General features: G+C 40.2%; 1 protein-coding gene across 49 annotated transcripts in view; it reads right to left on the reverse strand.

Annotated features, from left to right (window-relative positions):
- Nucleotides 1–18,710, reverse strand: part of PTK2 (protein tyrosine kinase 2) — a 279,891-nt gene that overhangs the window by 184,682 nt on the left and 76,499 nt on the right. For all 49 annotated transcript variants that reach the window (XM_070221906.1, XM_070221887.1, XM_070221892.1 and 46 more), the window contains one exon: nt 388–614. In XM_070221906.1, the coding sequence (XP_070078007.1) occupies nt 388–582 (195 nt within the window). In that variant the 5' untranslated portion in view covers nt 583–614. The remainder of the gene's footprint in view (nt 1–387; nt 615–18,710) is intronic.

The raw sequence follows: 18,710 nt of genomic DNA on the forward strand, positions 1-18,710 counted from the left end.
TTTGAAGAATCTATCCTATTTAGAGTCACACAAATATATTCAAAGTTACACTTTCTAGAAAATAATTTCTTATTGCATAAGTATGAGAAGATATTGTAATTGCTTTGTTTCCTTATATCCTTCAAAGAGTTAAAGAAAAGGAAACAGGAGAGAAAAACAAGTCAAAGGCACTATATAAATAATATATGATCCAGTTATTTTCCTAAGAAGTTTTACAACAATTAAAACTCTGGTCAGTCACATATTAACTGAATAAATACTATAAAGAAAAAGTTAACATCTCTGTAATATGGGAATAAAAATTATTACTTTATCTTTTTGTGGTATGTGCCAACAACACTTACCCTAAATAGACACTGAAGATGTCTCCGAGGAAAACGTACTTACCCTGACATCAGTAGCGTCTCCATGCCTGATAATACTGGCCCAAGTGGTTGGCTCACTGTTGCTTTCAAAGTAGTGAAAGACCTTTAACACTCGCTCCATTGCCCCAGGGGACCGTTCCACACCAGTACCTAGGTGAGTCTTGGTACTCGAATTCGGTGTGTGATTCAAGTTTGGGTCGAGGTAAGCAGCTGCCATTATTTTGCTAGATGCTAGGTATCTGTCATATTCTATAAGAGAAAAAAAATAATTTTTAGTGTACAATATTTGGAATCTATTAATTAAAATGTGATATGCTGATACTTATATTAACAACACTGTTCTGTATTCTCTCCCTGCGATATGTTATATGCAGAAGGGGAACTTGAGGAGAATTGGGGCCTATCTACCAAGATAATCACAGTATTCTCCCCATACCCAGAGCAGTACCTGATTCAGGGTAGCACAATAAATAGTTGTTAAACAAATTATTAAAAGGCCAGGAGTCCTAATTCAGCTCTGTCAAAAATTCACTGTGTTATCGATAAACAATGTAACTTAACCCCGTCTCCCCTTTTAAAAACATGGCCTTTAAATTTGTGGGAAAATCTCACAGGAAAGCCAAATCGGCTAATTTTGCAGCTTACTTTTGAAACCTTTTACATGATATACAAGTTCTTTCTTCATACAATAAAAATTCAATAAGAGGTCATTATATATACCAGGCATTGGTGATGAAAAAACTACAGTTAAAACAAGGTCCTCCCGCTTACTCAGTCACTTAGCAAGAGTCAGACTGAAAACAAAACCAAACCAAAAGGCATAAACAACTAAACTTTTTTTGAAGTGTGATAGAAGGACTTCCATTTGAATATAAGAGGACAGCTTGGGCAGGACTAAAACTCCCACTGAGAAAACTCAGAAAAGCCAGATTACAGAACAACTCAAACGATGGTTGAAGTCCGAGACATTCTGAGGCAACCAAGACAACAAGTGACCCGATGGAGACATAGATACTTAATGGCTGCCTTTTCCTAAGAGCATTTGCCAATTCTGGGTCTTCAAGAACCTGAAGATCCAAGAAAAAGCCAGTAATCCAACAGAAACTGGCAGAGTTTTCGGTAGTGAGGGACCCAATTATGAGGGCGAGGGGCCCGGATTCTGGTGAGAAGGACAGGATGGAGAACTGAGTCACACACTCTGCTGATTGTCACCAATCCTGAACCCGAGCCCAGAGGGAGCCTCTAAAAGCAGAGGGAAGCTGAAGACAGGCGGAGGGGGCTAGGAGTGCACCTGATTACCCTATGCCACTTTTGGCACCATGCAGAAGACCTAAACAGCACGATTAACACACTTGATCTAATTGACACAGAAAACACTACGCCCAATTGCAATTCATCTTTGCAAGTGAAATATTTACTAAATATGCACATGAAATCTTTAAAGTTGACTAAATGCTGAGTGAAACACCAAGACTCAATAAATGTCAAAGAACTAAAATCATTCAGAGTATACTGTGTCTAGTGTTAAGCTGGACAACAACAAAAACTAGAAAATCCCAAACTGTCTCAAAATTAAGCAACATATTTCAAGTAACGCATTACCAGAAGGGAACTCAGAGTATTTTGAATTGAATGATACAATGGAAAGAAATACCAAAACTGGATGCAGATAGAGTTGTGCTTAGATTAAAATCTATACTTTTAAATGCATATATAGGAAATGAAGATCAGAAGTTAAGGATCTAAATATCCATATCCAACAGTACAATTTAGAAGCTGAACAAAATCAAGTTATTTCTTTGAAAAGAATAATAAACTGAAAGACCTCTAGCAAGACTAATGAAGGAAAAACAAAGAGGCAAAAACCAGCACTATCAAGGATGACGGAGAACACCTAAGAGAATATTAATCATATACTAAGAGGCAATGACAGAACACCAAAATACTAACAACAGAATATTATCAACAGCTTTATGCCAACGCATTGGAAAATTTGGATGCGTACAATTCCCTGCAAAGTACAACTTGCCAAAATCGAAACAAGAAATACAAAATCTAAATAGATCCATCAAAAACAATTTGTAATTAAAATTCTTCCCACAAAGGAATATTTGAATTCTTCCAACAACTTAAGGAAGAAATAATATTAATCTTACAGAAATTCTTCCAGAGAACAAAAGGGAACATTTCCCAACTTGTTTTATGAGACTAGCAAAACAGGAAACAAAACCTGACAAGGACAGAATGAGAAAGGGTACAAATCAATCTTTCTTATGAACACAGGTGCAAAAATCTGAACAAAATATTAGCAAATTTAATCAAGTAATATTTTAAAAGAATAATATATTATGACCAAGAGGAGTTTATTTGAGGAATACAAAAGTGGTTAAACATTCAAAAAGCAATCAATGTTTACAGCAGCTTTATTCGTAATTACCAAAACCTGGAAGCAACCAAGATGTCCTTCAGCAGGTGAATGGATAAATAAATTTGGATACATCCAGACAATGGAATATTATTCAGCCGTAAAAAGAAATGAGCGATGAAGCCATGAAAAGACATGGAGGAACCTTAAATGTACGTTACTCAGTGAAAGAAGTCGATCTGAAGAGGCTGCATACTGCATGATTTCAACTATGTAACATTCTGCAAAGGCGAAACCGTGGAGACAGTGAAAATGTCAGTGGACACAGAAGTTGGGGTGGGGGAGGGACGAACAGGTGAAGCGCAGAGGATTCTTAGGGCAGTGAAAACACCCTGTACGAGACTATAATGGTGGATACGTGTCACTGTGCATTTGTCCAAACCCACAGAATGTACAACACCAAGAGTGAACCCCAAGGGAAACTGTGGGCTCTGGATGCTTATGACGTGTCAGTGCAGGTTCACTGATTGTAACCAACGTCCCACTCTGGTGGGGGATGCTGATTATGGCAGAGGCTGTGCACGTCTCCGCGGCAGGGGCATATGGGAAATCGCTGTACCTTCCCCCACAATCTTGTTGTGAACCTGAAACTGCTCAAAAAAGAAATATAGTCAAATTTTTTTAAAAAAGCGATCAATATAAATTCATTGTATTTTCAGAAAGGAGAAGAACCATAGTTATCTTGATATATACAGAAAAAGCATCTGATAAAGTTTCCCAACCACTTATGATGAAAACTCTTAGAAAAGTAGAGATAGGAAGAAATTTCCTTAATCTGATGAAGAGTATCTACATTAAACTTAAATATTAGTGAAAAGAGTCCTTCTCCCCCTCAAGACTGGGAATAAGTCATGGACGCCCACCACTACCACTTCTAATGTGACACTGCTCTGAAAGTCTTAGCCAGGTTCCACAGGCAACAAAGAAGGAAGGAATAAAACTATTATATTCACAGACTACATGATTATGTACAAAGAAAATCTGTAAGAATCTACAGATAAACTACTAGAATTAATAAATGAATTTAGCAAGGCTGGTGGATCGTCAAACAAAATCAACTGTACCTCTGATCATTTTAGCGACCTCTTTTACTCCAAATTAGATAACAATGACTAATAAAGTATGATATTGACTGCTTCCTGAAAAGAACACTGCATCTGCAGAGTGGTCAGGAGGACGGATGGACTAGCAATGAAAAATCATTACTCATGACATCGCGCACGGCAAGGGAGAAGCTAAACCGAAAACACAACACAAGCTGAATACCTCTGTGGCCCAAAATCAATGGCAAAATTCTTCATAAGTCTTCAAAAAGTAGGCTAAAACATTTTTTAAAAGATAAACCATTGTTAGAATGTTACCATCATAACAGTGAAGCAGTTTTCCATGATAAAATGTGAGGTTTTACAGTTTAGCACTGTCATCTATTTGTCAAAATCCTATCTGTCCTATAAATCCTCAAACTGGCAACACTTCCACCATCAAGCCCTCCCTCACTCCTCCAGATAGTTCTGTATTTGATTCCGTTAACCATCCACCTCCCCTGTTGGTGGCATTCGTGTTTGTCTTTCTGTTGGTCTCAAGGATTCTGAGATCCTGGCACGTGGGTCCCGTCTTTGGCGGTCACAAAACCATGCTTTGGTCAGTTTGAGGGGTGGTCTCCACTACGGAATGAGAAGTCCCGAGATCTGCTTTCTGCTACACTGACTCTTCTGTTTCCAAACAATTAACAGAATTCTCTGTGGTGTTTGTGCGGTCCTGTATTTGCTTCTGGCCCATGACTGAGGTTGTACAGTTAACAGAATTCTCTGTGGTGTTTGTGCGGTCCTGTATTTGCTTCTGGCCCATGACCGAGGCTGCACAGTTAACAGAATTCTCTGTGGTGTTTGTGCGGTCCTGTGTTTGCTTCTGGCCCATGACTGAGGCTGCACGGTTGGGCTACCGATTCTCTGCGTCTCTAAGAGAAAGCCCTTCGCCCTCCTCACCGGAGAGGTAGGTTGTACAGGGTTTGTAATCGCAGCCCTCTGTAATCTGTGGCCACATGTGTTTCCTAGACCTTTTCAAGATAAATCAGTCACAGGCATCTGCTACTTGTGTCAGCTACAGAATATCTTTTCCAAAAAACTATCAAAGAGGAGGAAATGAAAACATTTTAAAATCTGAAACTGATGTTACGTGGCTTAGATCCATACTCTTCAAACTATCTGTGGTGAAGGACCAGTTAAGTTTTGTTTTAATTTCCAACCTGTCACAGACCAATACTTTCATAAAATACAAAGAAAAGAAATTTCCAGAGAAATGAAATTTAAAAATAAAAGAACTACAAAAGCCAAGCACAAAACTTTATCATCAATTAACACAAGGTTTCTAGATGCTTACACAAATTCTACCTTTATTTTGTCCTAGATAGTTAACAATTCCAGAACCAACCCCAGTCTGCTGACCACACTTTGCCGAGTCCTGGCTCAGGCACCAGAGCGCTCTAACTTCTCCGCCAGACCAGCCGGTTTAAGTCACCACTGCAGCAGAGTGTCCAAGTGTTTACTGGAATGGGAACGCAGACGGCACGTCAGTGATCGCTGCTGGGCTGTCCAAAGTTTCAGGTCTCCCTCTAATTAACATAGGAAACATCTCAAGGCTTCTTGGTGACTAATTTTTTCTCTTCTTGGAAGAAGTAGGGCAGTCCCAAGTCAGAGTGTGAGGCAACAAGGTGTTGACAAACCTTGGAGCTGACTCGAGGCTCATCCACACTCTGACATAAATGCTCCGTACAACAGCACATACAGAAGAGGCAGAAAAGTCCAAGGACGATAATGCACATCTTACTCCAGAGTTCTCTGGTTTATATTTGTTGTGCACACTAAGATCTCACCAAGATAGCAACCTCATTGTGCGTGAAATATGCTAGCCCTTTAATAAAACTTGAGATGCTTGCCAGAATGCAAATTGATACAGCTCAATTTATTAAAAAACTAATGGGCCGGCCCCATGGCGGAGTGGGTAAGTTCACGTGATCCGCTTTGGTGGCCCAGGGTTTTGCAGGTTTGGATCCTGGGCACGGACATGGCACCACTCGTCAGGCCACGCTGAGGTGGCGTCCCACATGCCACAACTAGAAGGACCCACAACTAAAATATACAACTGTGTACTGGGGGGATTTGGGAAGAAAGAAAAAGACTGACAACGGATGTTAGCTCAGGTGGCAATCTTTAAAAAAAAATTTAAGACATAGCATCTGAAGAGTTTTTTAAGAATTTGGTAATGATCTTAGTTCAAGTAAATCCTTAAACTAGAATGGCATAAAAGTTTTCTTACTCATGGTTCTTTTACACAACATTTGGGTTTCTCATAAAAAGTCTAATCTGAATATCTATGTTGATTTTACTAGACAGAGAAGCTAACATTAAATTATTTAGGGGCCGGCTCCGTGGCCGAGTGGTTAAGTTGGCGCGCTCCGCTGTGGCGGCCCAGGGTTCGGATCCTGGGTGCGGACATGGCACCGCTCGGCAGGCCACATTGAGGCAGCGTCCCACATCCCACAACTAGAAGGACCTTCAACTAAGATATACAACTATGTACTAGGGGGTTTGGGAAGACAAAGCAGGAAAAAAAAAAAAAAGATTGGCAACGGTTGTTAGCTCAGGTGCTAATCATTAACAAAACAATTTTTTAAATAAATAAATAAACAATTTAAATGTTTACTATTATAATATCAATGTGTGGCAGCTTATATTTTTCCAAAAGTAGCTGTAACAGTATTTCCCATTCCCAATGCTCTTCTTCCACTGTGACTTGGGTACACCTTTCAAGAGGCGGAGTCTACATTCCTTCAACTTGAATCTGGGTGGGCTTCTGAATATAAAACCCAAATTAATAAAGTGTTAAGGTAAACGTATGTTAAATCTCAAGTTAAAAGCGTTAAGTGTATCCTAACCTACTTGTGTATATTTAAACTCAGACACACAGAAGTATATTAAAATTACTAAGGAAAAGTTGCAAATGATAAAGAAAAGCAACAGTTCCAAAGACCTGACACACCCAGCTAGCTATGGTAGTCCACTGACGGCCGCTGGACAAAAGGGTTATCTGTTCTCTTACAAAAGGAGGAAAATCTAGAAATAATTTTAAGTAATGTTTTCCATATATCTAATTAACTCCCAAAGCAAATGGTAAAGAGATTCTCTCTTGGGATCCTCCAGATAAAGGACTGATCTTTTACTTTCTTAATAAACTATTACAGTAACTTTCTACGTTGGGCATTTCCAACACTGTTAAATCTTTCTCATTTTTTGGACTTGAAAAACACAAGACTGTCCTTTAAGTGCTTTTATGCTACAACACAGATGAACCTTGAAGACACTATGCTAAGTAAAAGAAGCCACAGAAAAGGCCATATGTTATACGATTCCATTTACATGAAAAGTCCACAATAGGCAAATCTAGAGAGACAGAAAGTAGGGAAGTGGTTGCCAGAGGCTGTGGGGAGGGAAGACGGGGAGTGACCAGTAAGGGGCATGTGGTTTCTCTTGGGAGGGATGGAGCTGGAGAGTGGTGATGGTTCCACAACCTTGCACATATACTTAAAACCACTGAATGGTACGCTCCAAAATGGTGAATTTTATGTTACGTGAATTTTATATCAATTTTAAAAATTGGTTTCCAAAACCACATTTTTCCATGGCTCCAAACTTTTAAAAACCAACAATACTAAGCGTTGACAAAGATGGAGAGCATCCAGAGCTTTTATACACTGTTAGCTGGGGCACAATCTGACACAGGCATTTTGGGAAGCCATTTCTCCTATAGCTGAAGAGATTTATACCCTATGACCAGCCCTTTCACTCTTAAGTATACGCCAAAGAAAAGCACATACACATCTTCACCAAAAGACACACGTAATATTCACGGCGGCAATATTCACAGTAGTTCAAAACTGGAAAGAAAAACCCCAAACATCCATCAAGAATAAAGTAAACTGTGGTCTATTCTTAAACAGATGCCACACAGCAACAAAAAATGAGCAAGTGCTACATGCATCAACATGAGCGAATCTCACAGACATTGTAAGAGGCAAAAGAAAATCTAAAATTCAACAAGAGGCAAACTGAGCCATGGTGACAGAAATCAATGCTGGTTACCTTTCCAAGGATATTGACTACAAGGGACCACGAGGGAGGCTGCTGAGAGCTGGTAACACTCTAAACATCGATATGGAAGGTAGCAGTAAAAACTGCACCACAATATACGTGATGTGTGCATTTTACAGTATGCATCCTACACTTCAATTATACACCTTTATTTACAAAAACGAGAACAAAAAGGTTTGCCAGAAGACTCTTATCCAACAATTGACCAAAAGCAACATGCAAAGCCAAAGTGCCCTGGCTAAAATTAATTGCCTGAGCCACTGTTATCAATCCAGCAAAGCAGCAACTCACATGGGCACATTTAATAAATGCCAACTGTTATATATTTTTGCATTTCTGCCTCTGCCTCTCTTCGAATTTACCCACATGCTATTTCGCAAAACAAGTAAAATGAGTGATGCTGGCAAATACCAAATTACTTTTCATTTACCATCTTCCATGGAAGGAGTTCTTAACTGTGTTTATGCATATATGGACATACTACGCACATATCTGCATACTGACGACAAACGCCTTTGAGAATTTGTTGAAAAATATGGACATTTTCTCCAGAAAATGCATAGACATTAATAGCACAAAATTTTGCATATGACTCAAAGTTTATGGATCCCCTAAAACTCACCCATGGACCCCAGCTCTAAGATCAACAGTCCCACTGGGAGAGGGAGGCAAATATCTGCCAGTACCAACATTCATTACAAATAATTAAAACTGCCATTCACTGAGTGGCTCTACATGCAAGGCAAAGACATACATTATCTCATCAAATTTCATTTTCACCATGACTGTTAGAGGTGGGTGGTACTAGCTCCATTTTGCAGATATAAAAGTCTGGGATGAAAGACAGTCTATATTCCAAGGACACGAAGTTATTCAGTGGTTGGGCTGCAACTGTGTGAGACCGAAGCTTTAAAAACTCTTTCAGTTAAGATACATTATACATCTAAATACCAAGGAGCCCCTTAAGCCAAGTGGAACAATGTTCTCTGCCCCTAAAATCCTAAAGCTCAGTGAAGCAGTCCACTTTACTCAATATGTGCGCGTGCACACACACACATAATTGCAGTGAATCAAGGAGTCATTTGAAAGAATGCTAAGAACAGAAGATACCAAGGAAATTTGGGGAAAATTGTTCACTACTGCAGTCACAACAACGCTAGGAATGACTAAATGTGTACTGACGGATAAATGAATGAAAGGAAGAATGTTGTCTAACGCAGATTCCGTTAGCCCTGCACAAGAAATTTCATGGGGCAATCTGGCGGATCTGCTGCAACTTCTCTGGGATTGATTGGCAATGGGAAGAGTAAGAATGCAGGAGGAAGTCTATTTCCTTGTCAGTCCTGGTGTCATTCAATAAATGGCAGCTAACATGATGAAGAAGAATGGATGTAATGGGCGCTAGATGGAACAGCTGCTTGGACAGCTGGGTGGGAGGCTGGGTGAATCTGTGTCCACGACATGACCCCCAAGTCTCCTGGAAATCACCATAGCAAGGACTATCTCCCTGGAGCCAGGTTGAGTAAGTCTGTGCCTGATTCCTGATTACTTCTATTGAGCACATAAATCACGATATACTTTCTCAAACACTTCTTTGTTACTAACTGTAAATCTCTCAAATGAAATAAACATAGTTAAGATATTTTTCTGCAATATTATTTTCTAATTAAATTATATACTTAAAGATGTAAAGTAAAATAGAATTTATTAAAGCAGATGTTCAAAATCAACATAGAAAACCAACATTAAATAATTTCTTCAGCATTTAAATGCTTTTAAGTTTATATCTAATATACTGCACATAGCACCAAAAAGTTTTCCTTAGAAAAACCCCATCTCAGTAAGATTCCCTCAAACAGTAGAAAAATCATGAGGCTTTTCGCTGGGGGATGGGGTGCTTCTACTGCCCCTCTTCTTTACAGATGTACTTGGCCCACACAAGCTTCAAAGCTTCCATGTTCTCCTTGTCTTGTTCCACAATCATATTCCACAGCACTCTTACCTAACAGAGTTCCCATTTTCCCCAAATTTCCTTGGTATCTTCTGTTCTTAGCATTCTTTCAAATGACTCCTTGATTCACTGCAATTATCTCCAGGCACGGTACTCTGTACTGGGTCTCAGACCCTTGGGACAAGGAGAGACGGTCAAGTAGGAATCCACCCCTTCGTGCCTCTTAACTCTCTCACATTTGCTCCCAGTCAAAGCCACTTACCAACCTGAAGGAGGTTTGAAAACCGAGTCTAGCCCTCCCTAATGTTTAGACATAGGGGAGATAAGGAGGAACCCAGAGGAAATTAAGAAGCTGAAGCCAGTAGGTTAGCAGGTAAACCAAGAACAATTGCAAATGTTTCCAGAAGAACGAGGTGTCAACGCATTACCTGGCCAAAACAGGAACTTCTGCACTTGGTCACTGAGAAGACACTGTGACCCTGAGACAGTGCTTTCAGCACAGCGAATGGTGGGGAGAAAGGCCTGATGAGAGCGGGCTCCACAGGGTCTGTCAAGAAAGGTGGTACAGACAAGAAACAGAAGGAACTCACAGCCTTTCGCTGCAAAGGGGAGCAAAGACACGGGGCTACCTGAAGAGAACGTGGGGTCTCCCTCCTGGCCCTGTTGTCTGGCATATCAAGGCCACATAACAATGCACTGACTAGGTCAGTGTGATTTTGCAGATGTTCACTAAATACAAAACTAAAATACATCACTTTACCCAAAGATAGCCTATGCCTAACCTCTATTAAATAAGACAAAATTGAGTCAAGTTTTACAAGGTAAAAATCATAAACAAAAAGGCTTTTACTGAATATTGCCAATGAGTTAGGTACCTAAATAGGTTTGTTATATACATTATCTCATTTAATCCTGATACAAATCCTAAGTAGTAAACATTAACCCCAATAACAAAGAGAAAATCCGAGACTCAAAAACGAGGGAGTAACAGGGTCTGGATTACCCCCACCCTTAAACAACTAGAAAACTGCCCTAAACACAGGAAACGGCTGTTTCCAGACACTGGACACAGGCAACACGGGACTGTGACCCCTGAAGGAGGGACACAGACAAGTGAGACCTGGCTCTCTGTCAGGAGGCAATTTCTGGTCTGTAGCACAGAGAGGGCAACCAAACAGAGCCTGGAGAGCTCAAGGAGAACATGGAGGCAGGGCAACTAGAATCCAGCAGGAGTCACGCCAGAGAGAAGTTCCAAACTCTCCCTGGAGCTCCCCTTGAACGTTTGGGCAGGAATTCATTAGTTCATTAAAATAGTCTTGTCTAGTAGTTCACAATGAAAAAATTAATAGCTTCTAAATACGTTTAACAGGGTTTGATCATCGCTGTAACATTTTAGTCTCTAACTGCTGGCACTTAAATTAAAAATAATTAAGTGAGGAGTGGCTATGGTGTCATGCTGCTGAGACAGGAGATAGAAGCAGGTTTAAATCCTGCTCCATGAATATTCACTGTTAACATTTCAACAAGTCACTTAACTAGACTATTTTTGAATTTGCAGACAGTGTGGTAACAGCATTGATTTCACAGTACTATCACAAGGATTAAATATAAATACATGTACAGAGACTATGAGATCTATAATTTGCTAAATAATATGATGATGACAATGACGCTAACAATTAAGCAGCAAACACTTGTATACCAGTCACTATGTGGCAGGATTATTCTATTAATTCATTTGATTCACCTGATCCACACACCAACCCTATATGGTAAGTCCTATTAGTAACCCCATTTATAAATGAGGACACTGAGGCACTGAGAGGTTAAGTAACTTGCCCAAAATTATACAGCTACATGCGTTGGCTCCAAAGCATGCGCTTTGACTTCCACATGAGATACTTGCTAATCCAAGTATGGTTCACGGACCAGCAGCACAGGCATCACTGGGAGCTTGTGAGAGCCCCACCACAAATCTATTCAATCATAATCTGTACTTTAACAAGATCATCATGTGATCTCTATGCAAATTTTGTCTGGGAACCAAAGCAGTAGGTGACCTGTACGAAAACTGCCAAGTTATACTACAATTTTCTTTAGAATATTTATTTACTGTCCACCTACTAATTCATCTCTCCCTGCAATGTAGAGTAGACTATGTATAAGGCACTCTCCAAGGCAATCAGGATAGACTAATAACAGGAAAGAGAACAGACTGATCATCAGGACTGGGTGGGAAGCAGGAAAGAGTCCCTGCCCCTATGGCCCTCATGAGAAAGACCATCACAGACAGGTGCACTAAGAACATGGTGCTAGAAGAGATGCTGGGAAAACAACACGTAGCACCCCAGACTTGACGCATGGTCAGGATTCCTACAGAACATGAGTTCCTAGTCGGCATCTTGAGAACGGGTACATCAAAAGTTATATCCAACAAAAGATATGGATGCAGGAGGAGGTGAGAGTAATCCAGGAAGCCAATGCAAAGGCCAACAGGACTTTAAGATAGACAGTAGGGAGGGGAAGTAAGCCCAGCTTGGGGGGAGAGTGGGGGGGAGCCTGGCTGCTGTTAGGATATGCATCTGAGCAGCAATTAAGTCCATTCAGACCAATCAGAAGGCTTTTTTCTAATCCAGCCAGCACTAACTATGGCCCGAGACGAGGAAAGATCTGAGAGCTATAAAAGAACCAAGAGGACAGGATTGATTAAATTGCACATGTAAGACTAAAGGAGAGAAAGTCAGCAGCCATTTTTCTTGCTTGGGCAACTGAGTGGGAAAGTAATACCATTCCATCGAGATAAGGAACACAAGAGGGGCAGGTACTGTTTGTCTGGGGAAGGGGGATGGGCAGGAAGTAGTAAGATTAACTCAGTTTGGTATTTGTTACTGGGAACAATGCAGGCCTAAATGCCTGAACTCATACCTAAGTGCCAGAACTCATGCCAGAAGAAGGAGGAGCTTCATGCCTAAGTGAAAGGGGGGGGGGGCGGGGAGAAGCAGGGAGCCCTGACTTCTGCAAGTTTAGTCTGGAAAGGGAACTAAGCCTTGGTTGCCCAAATCTGCTCCCAAGCTACAGGGAGGAGGATGTGATATTGTAATCTGGTCCCTTTGAAGCCTTTTCTAAAAAACTGTAACTTCACGGCTATACTGAGTCTTTGTACTCCTAAGGAGGAGACGTAAATTTACCTTTGGGAAAATACTCCCCTGGGCTCCCTCTCTCTGGGGGGCACTTTGCAAAATCAAAACAGCATAATGGCAAAGACTCCTAATGTGGGGTTAAACTGCTGTGCATAATAAAGAGTGATTTTCCTAATATGCAGAGATTGATGTGGTAAAGGTTGCTCACGAGACAGGAAGGTTTGAATCCAGCACTGGGGGCTTCCAGAGGTTTATTTAAGTAATTATCTCTGCAACACTTACCATGCCAGGACTGTTATAAGCACTTAAAAATGAAATCATTTAATCCTCCTAATACCTTATTTTCCCCACTTTCCAGATGTGGGAAGAGAGAAGTGACTTGTCCAAGGCCACATGCCTAGTACACGAGACTCAAAGCCAGGCAGTCTACCTAGAGACCAAGCTCTTGCTCACTGAGTGCTGCTGCCTGTGGGTTTGCTGGGTTTCTGTCTTCTGAAAACTCTTTGTCACTAGCAGGCCACACTGCTGCCTGGCAACACACAGCTGAGTGGCAGTACTCTCCTATCATCACAGTCTTCACCATGCTATACTGGCCTCAGCGAAGGGCCAGCTGCAATTTATTATTGCTACTGCCTGCTTTTTCATAGCCACTCTGCTTCATTTATTCATTCATTCATGCCTGTTCCCTCTAGGCAAACGAATGTGGCTACACCTCCTTTAGAGTAATTACTTCTAAAAATAGTTATTGAGCAAGCTACTAGGCTAGGCATTGTAATGTGTGGATATAGAGGGTACAAAAAAAAAGAGATAAACCTACCCTGAAGAGCTTTCAGCCTAGTCAGGAGATCCACACACGATTATTTAATTACAACTGTAATAAGTACTATTAAAAATGACAACTGCAGTAAGAGCTGTAAAGGAAAGACCAAAATCGTGATGCAATTGTAACATCACAGCCGCAGTGAGTGCTGGACAGAGCCGGAAGGAGGGAGGGGGAAAGGCCCAAGAGGGAGCCACATGGGCTTCAATATTTGGGAAGCTTCAATCCGGAGACCCTTATCCTTCGGTTCCAGAAAATGTTCTTGCATCATTTCTTTCATGATTTTATCCTTTTTCTCTTTCTGCAATTCTTATTATTTGGATGTTGGACCTTCTGAATTCATCATCCTATTCTCTTTCTTTTCTGCTCCATTTTTCTCTCCTTTCCATGGTCCAAGAGATTTCTTCCAGATTGTTTCCCAATGCTTCTACTGAGTTTATTTCTGCTTTCTGACTTTTATTTTTCCTGTTCTTCGAATGTACTTTCAAAAACGAATTCTGTTGGTCTTTCATGGATGCAGTATCTTTTCTTAGCTCTTGGAGATCTTATACTGAGATTTAAATTTTTTATCTTGTTCTTTTAGCTTCCTTCTGCTTACTGTTCCATCTTTTTTGTCGGTGAATTGTTTTCCCTGTTTCTCTCTGTTTTGGTCTCATGGTTTGAAAGCAGAGGCTGTCTTTAATACCAGGTTGTCTGTCAAGGAACCCTGTGCCTGGGGGTGACCTGAGGACCCAAGTGCTAAGCACAGAAGCAGACACTCGCCTGGAGACCCCTGAAGGTCAGCATCTGCCTTGCCTCGTGGTCCCGTGTCCTCAGAAAAGAACGTTTCCATCTGCCGCCAAGGTGAGGCAAAAGCCTCCTGCCAGGATTCCAGGAGCCAAGGAGAAAGAAAGCATGCCTAATTTCTCTTACTCCCCAATTCTGAGTACAAGAACGCGTTCAATGTACTGTTTTACCAGACACTGTCCATAAGAAAGTTTTTAAAACTATATACGCAAACAAGCCACGGGGGGAAAACAACGTATTAGAATAGCATTTCACCTGCTCTGGCTTAGAAGACCTCACTGGCTAGGGACACTCCTCAGGACACTGAGACTAAATTATGAGCCACTCCTTTATTTTCTATGGGCAAGACACCCTAGAGATTACAGGACAGCTAAAATTTCACCTAAATCATACAAATAAATCTTTTAAAAAAGGCTGGAAATCCTACAGGAGAGGCATGTCTCAGGGAAGGTTTTACAGGCAGTGACATGTGAGCAACTCTTGATTAAGGAGCAGCACATGCTGCTTAATAAAGTTAAGAACTGTGCCTGGCTCCCCACTCACAACTGTGCGACTCTTCAATTACCATAGGTTCATTATCCGTAAAGTGGAAGTAATAATACCCACCTGTGAGTCAAGAAAATAAATGTAAAGTGGTTAGCAAGATGTATGAAATAAAGTTAGCACTCAACAGATGATAGCAGTTGTTAAAGAAGGATGACCTAAATTCTCCAGGCCAAGAAAAGGGGAGTTCTGAGTAGGACTGTTCTCTAAAGGGAAACCCTGCAAGACCCCCCCATTTAATTAATACTTCAAAAGTCCCTAATCAGCATCTTCCCTGTTAATGAGTCGTAGCTTTATGGATCCTTGTCAAAAAAGGAAACACATTCTCATTCCTCTTATGATAATATCTGGTATATTTGAAATACATTATTAAGTCCAATAACCAAATAAAGCGGAAGTGTTCTTTCAGAATCTTCTTTGAAACCTTGTCCTATCAAAAATATTATGATGTTTCAAAACTGAAAATATCCCACCAGTATACCATTCTGTTCATGAACTCACATAAAAGTTAAAACAAGAAATATGCAACAGCCTAGGATTATCTTCCCAATCATCCTGTCAACGTCACAAAACAGTAAGATTTTTAAAGTAAAAAAATTAATATGAATACATGACATTCTAGCAGTATTTTTTTTTTTTTTTTTAAAGCCAACCAAGTAGACCTTGGGGAAGATACAACATGCTGGCATCACCCTGGTTAACAAGGTCCTGGTTTTTTCCTTTTTTTAATAAGGCAGACTACACACATCTTTCAATACAACAATTTCTGGCCAATGTGAGTATAAGGAAAATTTATCTTTACATCCCCAAACTTAATATATAATTTTACACTGAAGTATGTATGAAAAAGCCTCAAGCTAAAATCCAAATAAAATTTGTAGGACCTCAAAATTACCTATAGAGTTTAAAAAGCAAAGTGTCCGAAAATGCGGGGACCCCATCCTTGAAAGCGACTGCTACAGGATGCCTCTTACAGGCCCATCCAACGGCACTCCGAATATAAACACTGGGAGCATAAGCAAAGCTGCAGTGTGCAACGTTTGCACCCTAAAGCACCAACCACCGAGAGAACTTCATCAGACCGTCCTGGCTGTAGAGCCACATGAAGTGACCCAGCACCTCTGAACCTTCTCCCACGTGACACCTTGCACGTATGCGCTGCCCTTCACCACCAACACCCCCCGTTCCACCTCTCAGCCTTCCTCCTCAACTTCTTCAAGCCTCAATTCTCTTCCTCACTTCAGAATTCTAGGATACTGCCTTCTTTTTTATTATGTTTTTGTCTGCATGCTTTTCTACCAAATTTATTAAATGCTATATTACTTTGTTATACATGCAATGTTTAGTGAATAGCATGCACATTTTCCACACACGAGCAACTGTTAACCATACTGTCTGGTAATCAAGAAACAATATTTCAAGCATTTTAAATTTTACCATTTTAGATTTTATTTATACATAATCTCTTCACTGGGTTTTAGGAAACTGGTTTAACGTTTTCTGTTTATACACAGAATTTTCCTTTTGCCAAACAGAACAATGCCTGATCTTCAGAAATGCAATGTTAAATGGGAGATGCATTTACAGTCTAATTTTAATAGCTCTGTACCGAAGTCTAATTTGTAAAATGTACAAATCTTAAGTGAACAACTCAATGACTTTTTACACACATTCATACATACACGTGTGTGTATCTCCATCCTCATGACTACCGCCTAGACCAAGATAAAGAGCATTTCCATTACTGCTTTCCCTTCACGTCCCTTTCTAATGAACAGCACCCACCAAACGGAACTACTATTCCCATTACTGTCACTGTAGATTAGTGTTTCTTAAACTTTATATAAATTAATCATATAAATGGAAACATAAGGGAACGCTTCCCAACTTGCTTTACGAAAACAGCAGCACCTTAATATGAAAATCTGACAAAAACATTATAAGAAAAAAAGTTACAGACTGATATCCCTCATGAAAACAGACAAAATAATTAGCAAAATATTGCATATTGGGGCCGGCCCAGTGGTGCAGAGGTTCGCACATTCTGCTTTGGCAGCCCGGGGTTCGCTGGTTCAGATCCTGGGTGCGGACATGGCACCACTTGGCAAGCCACGCTGTGGCAGGCATCCCACATATAAAGTAGAAGATGATGGATGTGGATGTTAGCTCAGGGCCAGTCTTCCTCAGCAAAAAGAGGAGGATTGGCAGTAAATGTTAGCTCAGGGCTAATGTTCCTCAAAAAAAAAAAAAAAAAAAAGATAAAATAAAAATGTCCTTTACAATAGCATCAAAAAAACATCAAGACCTCCATACTAAGATCTACCACATGCTGCTAAGAGAAATTAAAGACCTGCATAGTTGGACAGATACACCAGAAGTCTCAATGTTGTTGTTCACAGGTCATTCTCCCAAATTGATCCATAGTTTCAACACAGCCCATCAAAATTGAACAGGAAAAAAAGTAATTCAACTCCAGAAACTGCGATAACTGGTAAAACTTCCTATCCATAAGCCTGCAAATTCAACTGAATACTGTGAACAGCTGGCAAATAATTCACCAACACCTTATGAAAATAAGAACACAGAAAGTAAACCACAGCTACACAAACCACAAAATGAAGAAAAAACTTACTACCGCTGGTTTCTTTTTCAACATCAAACTCCTAAAAAATACTTAAAATTTGATTCATTTTATACAACTTTTCAGGAAGAAAGGTATAAAAATACAAATGTGTATAATTTAAAGAAGTTAAAACAGATAATATACACCTAAACATAAACCTATAATTATGTGAGCTACATCAATAACATGATAAAATTGACACAAATATTGATTAAAAGTTAGATTTTTCTTTTTAAGTGAAAACTGATAAAACCATGAAATACAGAAAACTGTTGAATTTACAATAAATTCATTACAGTTTAAATGATTACAGATGAATGTGAAATCAAAGATTTGTGAACACTATTTTTAAAAGTCAGTGTCACTAACCATTAAAGCACTAGAAATAACGCACAAGTTTTATTTTTCATAAAAATCTCCATAACCCTTCTTATTTGCTTCTAATGATTGAAAGCTCTGTTGCTCCAAGCAGACAAGATAACGGACTTCACTGATTCGTCTGTTCTCTACAGGAGTCCGCTATGATGAGGCACTGGGCTGCACACTGAGCAGGAAGGGCAGGCTCCTCACCTCCAGGCTGTGCATTTCACTGCGGGACAGCAAACCATCCAACAAGAAGCCACACAGTATGTTAGGTGGTGACACATGCACGGGAGAGAGAGAAGGTGGACGGTGATGGCAGGAGGATGGGTCCATGTTAAACAGGGTGGCCAAAGAAGACGCACTCAAGGATTTTAACAGAATTTACTGTCCAAGCAGGAGACTTGGTGCTGGGGTGGGGGTAAGAGATGGATGGAAGCCTGGGACAAAAACCATGAACAAGGGCACACATTTTCCCTTCCTCACTGAGGAGGTCATTTCTGAGCAAAAACCATACATCCAGCTAAAAGCTCCAAAACTACATATGGAG

The sequence above is a fragment of the Equus caballus genome, chromosome 9 (assembly GCF_041296265.1).
Source record: "Equus caballus isolate H_3958 breed thoroughbred chromosome 9, TB-T2T, whole genome shotgun sequence".
Taxonomy (NCBI): domain Eukaryota; kingdom Metazoa; phylum Chordata; class Mammalia; order Perissodactyla; family Equidae; genus Equus; species Equus caballus.